The sequence below is a fragment of the Typopeltis vanoorti genome, chromosome 21 (assembly GCF_054136105.1).
Source record: "Typopeltis vanoorti isolate ZY-2024b chromosome 21, IOZ_Tvanoo_1.0, whole genome shotgun sequence".
Classification (NCBI taxonomy): Eukaryota; Metazoa; Arthropoda; class Arachnida; order Uropygi; family Thelyphonidae; genus Typopeltis; species Typopeltis vanoorti.
The window spans coordinates 88,692,791-88,705,139 of record NC_143569.1 but is presented as its reverse complement, the minus strand read 5'-3'; the positions used below and the strand labels follow the sequence as shown (position 1 = coordinate 88,705,139).

The 12,349-nt window shown below is 34.4% G+C and overlaps 1 protein-coding gene across 1 annotated transcript in view; it reads left to right on the top strand.

Moving 5' to 3' along the window:
• Positions 1-9,052, top strand: part of LOC150095090 (unc-112-related protein-like) — a 170,609-nt gene extending 161,557 nt beyond the window's left edge. The window contains exon 13 of the mRNA XM_090411416.1: positions 7,726-9,052. Within this exon, the coding sequence (XP_090267542.1) occupies positions 7,726-8,016 (291 nt within the window). The 3' untranslated portion in view covers positions 8,017-9,052. The remainder of the gene's footprint in view (positions 1-7,725) is intronic.
• Positions 9,053-12,349: the final 3,297 nt, after the last annotated feature.

Genomic DNA, 12,349 nt, shown 5'->3' with positions numbered 1-12,349 from the left:
TACATCTTCCAGACATCAACACAGAAGATCTTGGTTTAACATTAGAACATCCACCCACACTATGCAAATAACCGATCTTAGCTTTGTTGACGATGTTGTACTTATTGATACAGAACCAACAAATGCACAAAAACATCTCAGTCTACTATAGGCACAGGCTAAACTTATTGGTCTGTAGATCAACATCCAAAAGCCCAACTATTCTCAATAGGCTATCAAAACTTTATATTTCATATCAACAATAAACCGATAGAAAGAGTAAAGGACTTTCAATATCTTGGACCATACATCAGCAATACAGAAAACGATATTAGAAAACATAAACAGCTAGCTCTAGTCTTCCATAACAAACTCCGCCCCATCTGGAAATCATCATTAATATCGTTACAGACAAAATTAAGACTATATCATGCAACCAGTAGATCCATCTTCTTGTATGGTTCTCAAACCTAGACAAAGCAATCTACAAATCTACAAATCTACCAAAAAATCTACAGATCTAATTAACTCCTTTGGAACTACGTGTCTTAAACTGATCCTTGGATACACTTAGATGGACAGTGTCACTTACTCTGCTATGCTAAATCTGGCTAAGCAAGAATCTTGTCAATATAGTCAAAAAACTACTGTCTTAGTAACTTATTCACATTTTATAATAAAGTGAGAGCAGAATTGGATAAAAGTAATGACTACACCATGATACTACTCGACTTTGCCAAGACATTTGACAAAATCCCACATGGAAAACTATTACAAAAACTGGAGAGGATGGGAATGAATACAAGGCTAGTAGCATATGGATAGAGGGATAGCTGATAGACAGACACCAGAGAGTGATATATGGTGGTGTAACATTACTGTAATATATACATTATATTTTATTTTATTGTTTAGTTTATGTACATGACGTTACTTTTATCTTCAATGCATTTCCCCTCTTACTTCATTATTTTCATGTCTGCTCGGGGTTGTGTAAAATGCCTATATTCTCTAATCCTCAAACTCACGTATAATACTATTATTTGACTTTAATTCGCTCGTAATCCACTTAGCTTACCCCCCCCCCCTTTTCAATATCGTAAAGTATACTCTCACACATGCTAGTATCGTAGACTGAGGAAAAACCTTTGATTGGAGCAAATTCCTCGATCTAGATTGCTATAATTCAAGCATATTAATCCTTAAAAATGTATTTTTGTTAATGACTATGCCATTAAGAATTTTGTAAGAGATTTTTTTTTCTTTTACATACATGAGAATAATTTAGCTAAGCACGTATAATAACCCTTAAATCAATTTTATCTCAAGCAACTCCGGATTATTCAGTCGTGGCAGTTACTTCACTTTGGTCACACAGGTTTGATTAGTTTTTGTGAGACAGTGCATTGGCTAACAATGATCAGGCAAGCTATTAGCAAAACCAAACATGTTTATTTTAACTAAGACAATTAATATACAAAAGTAATGGGACATATCACCTGCCTAATTCTCCACAATATTCAGTATGACAACTCACTTAAAACACTAGACAAAGAATTATTTTACACTCAACTTATTGGACACATGGTTAGATTTAAGCATACATATCCTTACTCTCAATCCTATTAAAATAAGGCAGTATTATATATAACACGTTCAAAGCATTATGTAACATAAGCAATATTCCAGTTTACAATATTCTTTTATGCTCACTCAGACTAAAGTTTGGCTTTCTGACTTCTTTACCACATTACACCATTAATTAAACAGAACAAACATCGATCATCTATACACACATCTTGTACATTAGCACAGAGCAATCTACTTACAAGCTCACTGTATCCAGTAAAGTCCTGGGTCCTCAAGAGTTAAAGGTGAGTTCTGCTGGTGCCTTTTTCACCTTTGCACAGCAGCTGTGATCGAGCACTTTCCAACAGGTGTCATCTTGTAAATTCCTTCCTTGGAAAAGTGATGTATTTCTTCATCGATATTAGGAACTGCTTCGGCATGTTCCTTCGGCATCAAATCAGCATGCACATGGATCGGTACATTTGACAAAGAATATCTCGGAAGGATATCTTGAAATACAGCCTCTCCTGCCAGCGAACTCACCACGATCTCCTGGACAACTCACTCACAGGACTCCAACTCTTCTCCTCCTCGAAAAGCTTTCTACAGGAACCAAAAAAAAGTGATCTCACCCCCACCCCCCCCAATCTCCGCCTTTTTTATCATGGATGTCCTTTCTTTCCTTCCAAATGGGAAGTTTGGAAGGAATTTTCTGAAAGTGCCCTGACATCACCCATGCATACGTTAGATTTTGGTGGTAAAACTCCTATAACTCCGTGACCTTGGAGACTATTGTTGACCTTCAGTTTACCAGCATAATCCTGTCTGATCCTTTTAGTTGCAAAATGCTTGTGGTTCTACTTTTAGTTATTCTTACAATATATTACAAAATTTTTTACATTAAAGCATGCTATATACACTTCTAATTATAAGTATTTTATGGTCCATGTAAAATCAATATGGTGAAAATTTTTTCTTTATTTCACCACAAGATTTTACAGTGGAGTGTAGTGTAAGAGAATGGATGGTGACTAGTGGAGTATCTCAGAGTTTGGCTAGGACTACTACTCTTTAATTTGTATATCATTGACATAGGAAAAGATTTAAGAGGGGATATTCAGTTGTTTGCTGATGATGCAAAACTGGGGAGAACAATAATTGATAAAGGTGATATAGATATCCTGCAGGATGATTTAAATAAATTGACATTGTGGGTAAAGAATAATGATTGTCAATTTAATATTGCAAAATGTAAGGTTATGCACTTCAGGTTGAAAAGGTTGCATATGGTATCATATTGACGGTATTGGTTTGCAAGAAATTGATGAGACTTGGGGATAATGGTGGACAAATAGTTACAGTTCAGAGGACACTTGCAAAAGTTGGTAAAATAGCTGAATGAACTGCTTGGATGTTGAAAAACATGCTAACAAGTAAAGATAAGGAAGTTATTATCCATCTTGAGTACTTCACACAGATTTAGTCACCTGGTTTTTTGAGGACCAGGAGGTGGTCGAAAAGATTCAGAGACGAGTGACCAAGATGGTGACAGGTCTGTGGAATACTCCTACGAGGATAGGTTGAAAGTTTATGGGTTACAAAGTTTAGTTGATAGTGGAAAAAAAGGAGAATGATAGAAACTTTTAAGATATTAAAGGGATTTTATAAAATTGATGCAAGTGAAAATTTTCAATATATGACAAATAGAACTAAGAGCGATCTGTTGAAGGTTGTGTAAGAGTGTGGTTGGATAGAGGTATTCAGACCAGATTTTTTGCATGGAGAGTGTCGAGTGAATGACTAGTTGTGAGTTCCCTGACTGTTAATGGATTCAGGGAGAAGTATGATAGGATTTGTGTGTATGATGGTTGATTTGAGTCTTCTGTGATGAGCCTCTGGACTCCATGAAGATGCAGTAAATAATAATAATGTTAAAATTGAACAGATATGTTAATGCTATTGTTAACTCCCCAGAAAATGCACAGTAACTTCAAGCTCTATAGCCTTATTAACATCTAGTTTACTCAATTCCTCATATATACCTCCTGCTTTCTCACTATCTATCACTCCTCTACCCTTCCCACATCACTCAAGTTCTGCATGATGTCACATTCACCAGGATGAAGTACTTTTTATGAATTGCTCATTCAATATCTCAGCCATATCCTCTGCAATGATTACCATTTTCACCAACCAACATCATCCTTCCATATACATACACACCATTTTTTTTATTTTTTTCCCCATTAACTAAGTGTTGTTCATATTGCACTTTTGCTACTTTTTATCAAATGATTCACCTTTCTCATCTGCTCTTTGTACTTCTTATGCAACATTATTACCACTCATCTCGTGTTGCCTCTAATGTCTTCTTCCAAAAGAAGACATTAGAGGCAACACGAGAATGTCTTGCATGCATAACCTATTCATTACATCCATATGTATATAGGTTAGGAGTGGTCTGTAAAGTACAGACATGTTTTCAGAATAATTTGAAGTGGAGCCATTTTAAGGTCAGTTTTTCTCCAGGTACCATGTGCTTACTGCATGTAAGCACATGGTACCTGGAGTTTACATAATACCTTGCAAGTGTAAACTCACTTATTATGGACAGTTTGGCAGATCTGCATAGAAACTGAGGGAACAATACCAGAATTATATAATTATTATTATTATGGGCAACTCCAAGGAGTCCTTAGACTCATCGAGGGAGGTCCTAAACATCATGTCCATCATAACTATTCGACATTCTCACAGTATCTATCATACCTTGCCTTGAACTCATTCACTGTCATAGCACCCACAACAGACTCTGGCAGCTTATTCCACTCATTTACCACTCTAAAAGTAAAGAACCCAGCTCTAACACCCTTACTAACCACACTCTTACCCAGCTTCCATAGATGTCCCCTAGTCTTCCCACCACCAGTCCTGTTCTCAAAAATATCCTCTGAATCAATCCTAAAGAAACCCTTCAGCAATTTGAATGTCTCAATCATATCTCCCCCTTTTCCGCCCATCAACCAATTTTTGCAACTCACAAATCTTCAACCTGTTCTCATAAGGTTCATTCCATAGACCTGCTATCATCTTGGTCATGCCTCTGGATCCTCTCAACCTCCTCCCCATCAAGAAGAAACCTAGGTGACCAAATCTTAGTTGAGATGAGGTCTTATCAAGGCTAGATACAGAGGAACAATAACTTGCTTGTTTCTGCTCGTCAAAGTATTCTTCAGCATCCAAGTGATTTGATGAGCTGATTTAGCCACTTTTGCAATGTGCCCCCTAAACTTCAACTCCCTATCCACCAACACTCCCAAGTCCCTGGCCTGATCAATCTCATGGAGTACAGTTCCATCAATGTGATATGCTGCTGCTAATCTTTTCACCCCAAAAATGCATAACCTTACATTTTGCCACATTAAATTGTGGCATCCATTCTCCTTAACTCAAACCTCCAATCTATCCAAATCATCCTACAAAATTTTGACATCTTCTGCATTCACTATTGCCCTACCCAACTTTGCATCATCAGTGAACAAATGAACTGTTCCTCTCAGATCCTTCCCTATATCGTTAATGAACAAATTAAACAGCAGTGGCCCAAGAACAGAACCCTGCAGCACACCACTAGTCACAGGCAGTGTTTTGGACTCTACTCCTGAGTAAACTACTCTCTGATATCTCTCCATCAACCACCCTTTATCCATCTCACCAACCCTATATCCATTCCCATATGTTGCAGTTTACTGATTAGAATTCCATGTGGTATCCTGTCACCGTAAATCCATTACCCTTATCCATTTCAGCCGTCACTGTGTTATAAAACCTGAGCAAGTTACTCAGGCACGATCTACCCTTCACAAAACCATGCTGTCCCCCATACAGTGTCTCATTTTCATCAATCCATTCCTGTATTTTTCCCTTGACTACTTTCTCCAAGACCATTATGGACAATGTGTATTAGCAGACCATGTGTTTGACATCCTATATGCAGCTAGATGTAAGAAAACTGTTACTGAAATGAATCTGATTCAACAATAATAGGTTTTCTGGGAATCTGCCTGCACTCTTAACCTAAACAAACCTTGATGTTAAAAAAAAAAAAAAAAAAAAATGTAAATCTTCCAAATATTTAGGAGACTAATTGTAATTCTAAAGCTACATTTAACTGTGTCTAGAAGGCATAGTCAAAATACTTGCTTGATTCTGTGTTCTTATTCAATCTACATTGTTTACTTTGCTATCTTTATCCTTAAAAATGCCTGTTTGTTAGGCATAATCTTGGATTGAAATATTCCTTTTTTACTTCTTGTGTTGTTAATAAACCATTTAAGTTGTGTCAGATTTGGTCACCTGGTTTTCAAAAGGATGAAGAGATATTGGAAAGGGTCCAGAGGCAATTGACTATGGTAGTTTCTGGAATGTTGAGTATGAAGAAAATTTGAGATGGTGCAGTTTGCAGAGTCAAGCAGATAGGAGGAAGAGGGGTGATATGATAGAGATGTACAAGTTGGTAAGGGGTTGTTATAGGACTAATGTTGAAGAGATTTTTCATAAAATGGGAGAGAATACGAGGTCATCTGTGGAAGCTGTATAAGGAGGATGTGAGTAAGGGAGTGAGAAACAGGTTTGTTATAGGACTAATGTTGAAGAGATTTTTCATAAAATGGGAGAGAATACGAAGTCATCCCTGGAAGCTGTATAAGGAGGATGTGAGTAAGGGAGTGAGAAACAGGTGTTTTGCATGGAGAGTTGTGAATGATTGGAATGCATTGCCTGAGAGTGTGATGTCTGCAGAGAATTTGAATGTATTTAAGGCATAATATGATGGATGAGCTGTGTGTTACAAAGGGACCTCCTATGATGAGTCTTTGACTCCATGGTGCTCTTGGGATAATAATTTCTTTATTAACATCCTTTAAGCATGTACACCAAAATATGATTTATCAGTGAGCATGGGATTACCAACCTGTTTGCTTGCCTGAAGTGGCTTGAAAAGGTACCATGCTTGGTCTTTGGGTGCATGGTTTGGGTTTCTGGCTTTTCTTAAAAAAAATTTAAAAGAAAACTATCTGTTGTGCTTCTGCTACATTCTGATTTTTTAAAATATTTTGAATAAATTTTCATTTTAAATACTTGCTTACAAATGAGGAATTATTTTATTTTTTCACGTATGTGTGTGTGTGTGTTGTGTTGTGTTCTTCTGTTGTGTGTGTGTGTGTGTGTCACAATGATACTTTATACTATATACGGCAGTGCATTCTGTCATTTTCAAAATCTTATTGTGATTTGTCTTTCCTAAAGCTAAATCTTGGAATAAAAGTACCATATAATGGCTTCTAAAGATACTTTGTTTAAAAATTAAAATTTTTAAACAATCAGAAATAAAATTAAATGTGAAATTTCAGAAATGGAGGGGTATGAGACTATTAATTGTTCAAGAACTGCCAAACTTGAAAAGCTCTTTATTAACTAAAATAATATATTACTGCTGGTTAGTTTTCCTAGTGAAGTAATAGTGTGGAAAGTTCTAGGTAGCACCTTTTGTGATATATCCCAAGGTAATTGAACATATTGTATTCAGAATTATAATGATTGATTGTCCTCCTCCCAAACTTTTGTTTGACATAGAAAACAGTGTCTTCTATGCTATTTATATATGGCATAGAAGACACTGTCTCTTAGAGTACTTACTTATAGATACCTTTCAAATAATCCATGTGTTGTGTAAAAGATGTATTTGTTTTTCTTTAAATTTGAAATTCCATCTTAAAGAAATTTCTGTTACATAAAGCAAAGAGTGGCTTAATCTTTTATTTTGAGAGAGAAAGAGAGATGTTCACTGGGAGTTACATTTATAATTAGAAAGATTATTTTAATGAATACTTTGGCCCTTCCTCAAGAAAGTTTTTATATTTAGCAGTTAATTGCATAAAGATAATTGGACTAAAATAATGAGCTTTATATTTCTATGAAATGTAGGACATTTTGTTTTAACTCTAGGCATCATGTAATGTCAGTTTCAAAAAACAAAAAAAAAAGTTATTTACATTGAACATTGCATGAAAATTTTATATATTAATTTTCATTTATCATTTGTATTTAAAAATTAATTTTTTTTAATAAAGTTGGTAACTTTGCTAAATTATTAATTGTCTTTTGGATTAATTGCAGGAATTACTGGGTATAGCATTTAACCGTATAATGCGCATGGAACTGAACACAGGTGACCACATAAAGACCTGGAGGTATAACACAATGAAAGCATGGAATGTAAATTGGGAGGTAAAACAAATGATGATACAGTTTGAAGAAGACAATGTTGCTTTTAGTTGTTTAACTGCTGACTGTAAAGTAACTCATGAATTCGTTGGAGGCTATATATTTCTCTCTATGCGTTCTAAGGACCAGAATCAAACTCTTAATGATGAACTTTTCTATAAACTTACTGGTGGTTGGATCTGAACAGATAACATGCATTTTTATACACTTGTAGAGAATGCACAATTAAATATTAAGTTATAACCTGAATATTCAGTGACAAGGGATGGAAGAGAGGATGATATTGAGAATCTCTGTTTAACAACAGCTTAAAGCTTTTTGATTTGTTGTTGCAGTGTGTTATGTTATTTCAGTGTACTAAATTTTCATCTGCATAGTCTTTCAATTAAATGTTGAAATATACTCAAGCCAAATGCATATAGAAAACATTGGCTAAATATAACTAATTTCCAAACTCTTGAGTTGAAGAAATTATCAACTCAAGTTATGAGATTAGAAATGGAACCTTAATGGGTCTAAACCCACCAACTTTGCAACAAAGAAAATTATTGAAAATTATTAACAATCAATTATAGATTTCATGTTATGGATTTAGTAGCCACTCTACTAAAATATCAGGAAAATGTTCTATGCACTTGTCTGATTCCTTATTTTTATTTGTTTATCATGTCATTTCATTATAAAAACAACAGCCTACTGGTGAAGCTATATATATCTATATATAAGTTATTGTGAAATGATGCATTTTAAGTGTTGTTAAAAAGAAAAAAAAAGCCATTTTTTTTTCCTTCCCTTTCCCTCGCCTTTTATATATTTGTTAGTTTGTCACAATCTTCAGTAAATTTGTGACTTAAATTTGTATTCATATGACTAAACAGTTTCTGTTTTGTGTAACATATTTGTATAATTTTAAAATTTTAATAGTGTATTTAATGACAATTCTGTTATGCTCTATAGCACTATATATAGTAGTAGTTTGTTGTGTGTTTGTTTTTTTAATTTAATCTAGATATAGCTCAAGGCTACTTTTTATTGTGCTAAGAACCATCTTGTACATTTAATATGAATGACTTTGAAATGTATAATGTGAAATACTGGTTGTATATTTTGTTGTTTATATGTATGAAATATATTGTACTCTAAATTGCAAAAAGATCTTAAATAAGCATGATCGTTCATCCGTTAACTTTTCCTATGGGAAGTTTTTTTCCCTTAACACTTTTTTTTGTAAACATAATTCATTTTTTAAAATACAGTAAAACATATTTTAATATTATAAATATAAAAATAAATTTATTTTTGTTATAGGCTACAAAAAAAATTTGTATTCAGTCTGAAGCCACTAATTTGAAGACAGTTTTTGTTTCAAGACTTTCTATCCTGTATTGAAAAGTAACACCTAATAGTAATTTTAAGGTAATACCTTGAGTTTACACCAAAAGATTGTTGTATAGGAATTTTTTTGTTGAACTCCCATTATCTGTATAATACAGGTAATGCACAGTACATATATTGTGCACTTGATTATGTTGTTGTATGATCTATAACTTTGCATTTTCATATAGTTTCATTCACAATGCATATAATTTGCCATTGTTCTAATTTAATGCACCTATCAGAATTGGGTTTTGGGATGAAACAATTTGTTCATCCTAATTTTGGAAATATCCTGCTATAGACTAGACACTCTTCCAAAATAGGGGAAATTTCTGGTTATTAATAGAGTGAAGAATTGATCTGTCTTGGGCTTTTGTGGTATGCATTTTTATATTATCCATATTGACTGTCAATCATTCATGTGACAGTTAAAATCCCATTTCTCTGGTGCATTTTCCTCTTTGCTCAAAATATGTGCCCCAATGGATTTGATGCAATGGTTTTAGATGACTTCTGTTTAATGTCTTAAAGGCCCAAGATACCTAATCCTGATCATCCATCCTGTGGCTGTACAAAAAAATATGGCCTGTGATGATGGGATGACATCCATTATTATTACTGACACCTCCATGGAATCAGAAGACATCGCAAGGGATCAACACCATCCATTATTTTACACAATAATACCTATTGTGCCTCTCCTTAAACTCATTCACTGTCAGAACACTCACAACTACTTCTGGCAATCCATTCCAGTCATTACCCAACTCTAAGCAAAAAATCTAGTGCTCAAACCTTCACTAACCACACTTGCACAACTTCCAGGGGTAACTTCTAGTTCTCTTCCTACTTATCGTGTACTGAAAAAGTTCTTTTGTATCAGTCTTTATGAAACCTCTTTAGTAACTTATAAGTTCTATCATGTCTCCTCTTTTTCATCTATCAACTAGACTTTGTAACCTGCAATCTATCCTTATAAAGAACTTTCCTTTCTTTATCTTGGTCACTCATCTCTTGATCCACTCCACCACCACCTAATGCTAAACTAGCTGCAGATGACCAAATCTGCACAGTAGAGCTCAAAATGCAGCCATATCATAGCCTTATAAAGAGTGATAATAATCCCCCTTTATCAGTGTATGTTCTTCAACATCCAGATAATCGTTTGAGCCATTTTGCCAACTTTTGGATGTTTGCTGAACATCAACTCTCCATCCACCATCATCCCCAAAACTCTAGCATTATCAATTTCCTACTTTCCAGTATCATCAGTGTTAATACACAGTATGCAATATTTTCAACTCATTGTACATAATCTTACATTTTGTCACAAACTGACAGCCATTAACCTTTGCTGATACTGCCAATATATTGCAAACACATTCATGCCAGACACTGGATAGATTTTATTGTTGCATACTTGCCAATGAAGTGGGCAGGTATGCAACAATGAATTATTTGCATGTGACTGGCATTTCCCATAGAAAAATATAGTCGTGAATATAAATAGATTGGTTATATTCAGTAATTATCCAATAATTTACAGCTGTAGTATTATGGTTAGTGCAATAAATTAGTATGGTAAGAAACGAATTACATGCTGTCCTATTAACAAATTATTCATGTGCACATTTATGAAGGGCTTTGATTTGAAAGAGAAAAAAAAAAGGGGGGAGCATAAAAATAATTAATAAAAATTTTTGTATATATATACCATCAGCTGGGGAAGGACTTCAGGGATAGCAAATCCATCGAATTATAAAGTATGATCACATAATGTGTCTGGGTATGGAATCAAACGTCCAGGGATGGAAGTGCAAAAGGAGGTATTCTTTTATTCAGACAGTATTATAATCAGCATACTTTTCCAAAGTAATATAATACAGGTACACCACTGATTTTCTGGAATTGGATGGTCTGGCATCTTCTTTAGTCCAGAACTTGAATTTCCTGGCACCACATGACTAGTTCACTGGGCCGACACGCATGCCATTGCATGTGGTGCAGCAGTATATATATGTTAGCCCAGTGAAATAGTGCCCTCAAAAATGGCCTTTGCCATTTTGAGAGGGTACTATTGCAGCATTCTTTATAAGTACAGCAACTGTTTCATTTATACTGTATTGTAAATATCTGTTCAATTAATAATAGTGTTTCATTGATACTAACAAACTGTACTAATCATTTATACTAATGTATTTCATTTATTCACTTAATTCATATTAATTTACATTTAATGTTTAAGTTTCTAGCGGTCCATGATGTTTATAGATACTTGGGAGAGGTGAATTATTATTACACAACTTTTGTTAGTCTGGCAAAATGGTTAATCCAGCAAGGCTCTGAAAGTATGGATGCCGGAAAATCTGTGTGGTACCTGTATATAAGAATAACAAAAGAAAATGATATATTTTAATGGTCTAGAAATATGCAGTATTGTGAATTTCTTTTATACTCGCAATTATTTGTAGAATACCAGTATGTTATACATTATTTTACAAGTTATTCATGCTTATGAATAGTGAATAAATCCCCCCCCCCCTGCACACAGACACACCATCACTATCACCTCCTCACTGTACAGGTGCAAGAAAACAAAGTGAAAGTTTTACTGTAGCAAGAAATACAGTAAAATATCCTAAAGCATATTTCAAAATAATCGATAAGAGAAATTTTATAAGAATTTTCTGGTTAATTCTTAAAAATTAGCAAGATTTTTCTTGCTTATGGAAATCTCCATGAAGCTTTAAATCAAGATCAACATTTCAACCTGGTGAATTATCAGACTTGAAGAGTGAAATATATGACAAATTCAATACAAGGTGTAGCAGAAAAGTAATGAAAGAAAATTTTTATAAAATCATGTATTCAGTGTTAATCTGCCATCATGGTCATCTTCAAAGTAACTCCCCCCCCCCTGCACACCAGTTCTAACGTTCCTTCCATGCAGTATAACAGGATTGGAGGTTCTCTTTTGTTAGTTCATTTATAGGGTCCCTATCTCAGCATTTTGGATGTTTCCTAGAGTCCAAAATAGGTACACTTCATCTTGTTCTTGAGTTTAGGGAAAAGAAAAAAGTCACATGGAGAAAAATCGGGCAAGTACTGTGGCTGTTCCAACACTGGAATGCTTTTTTTT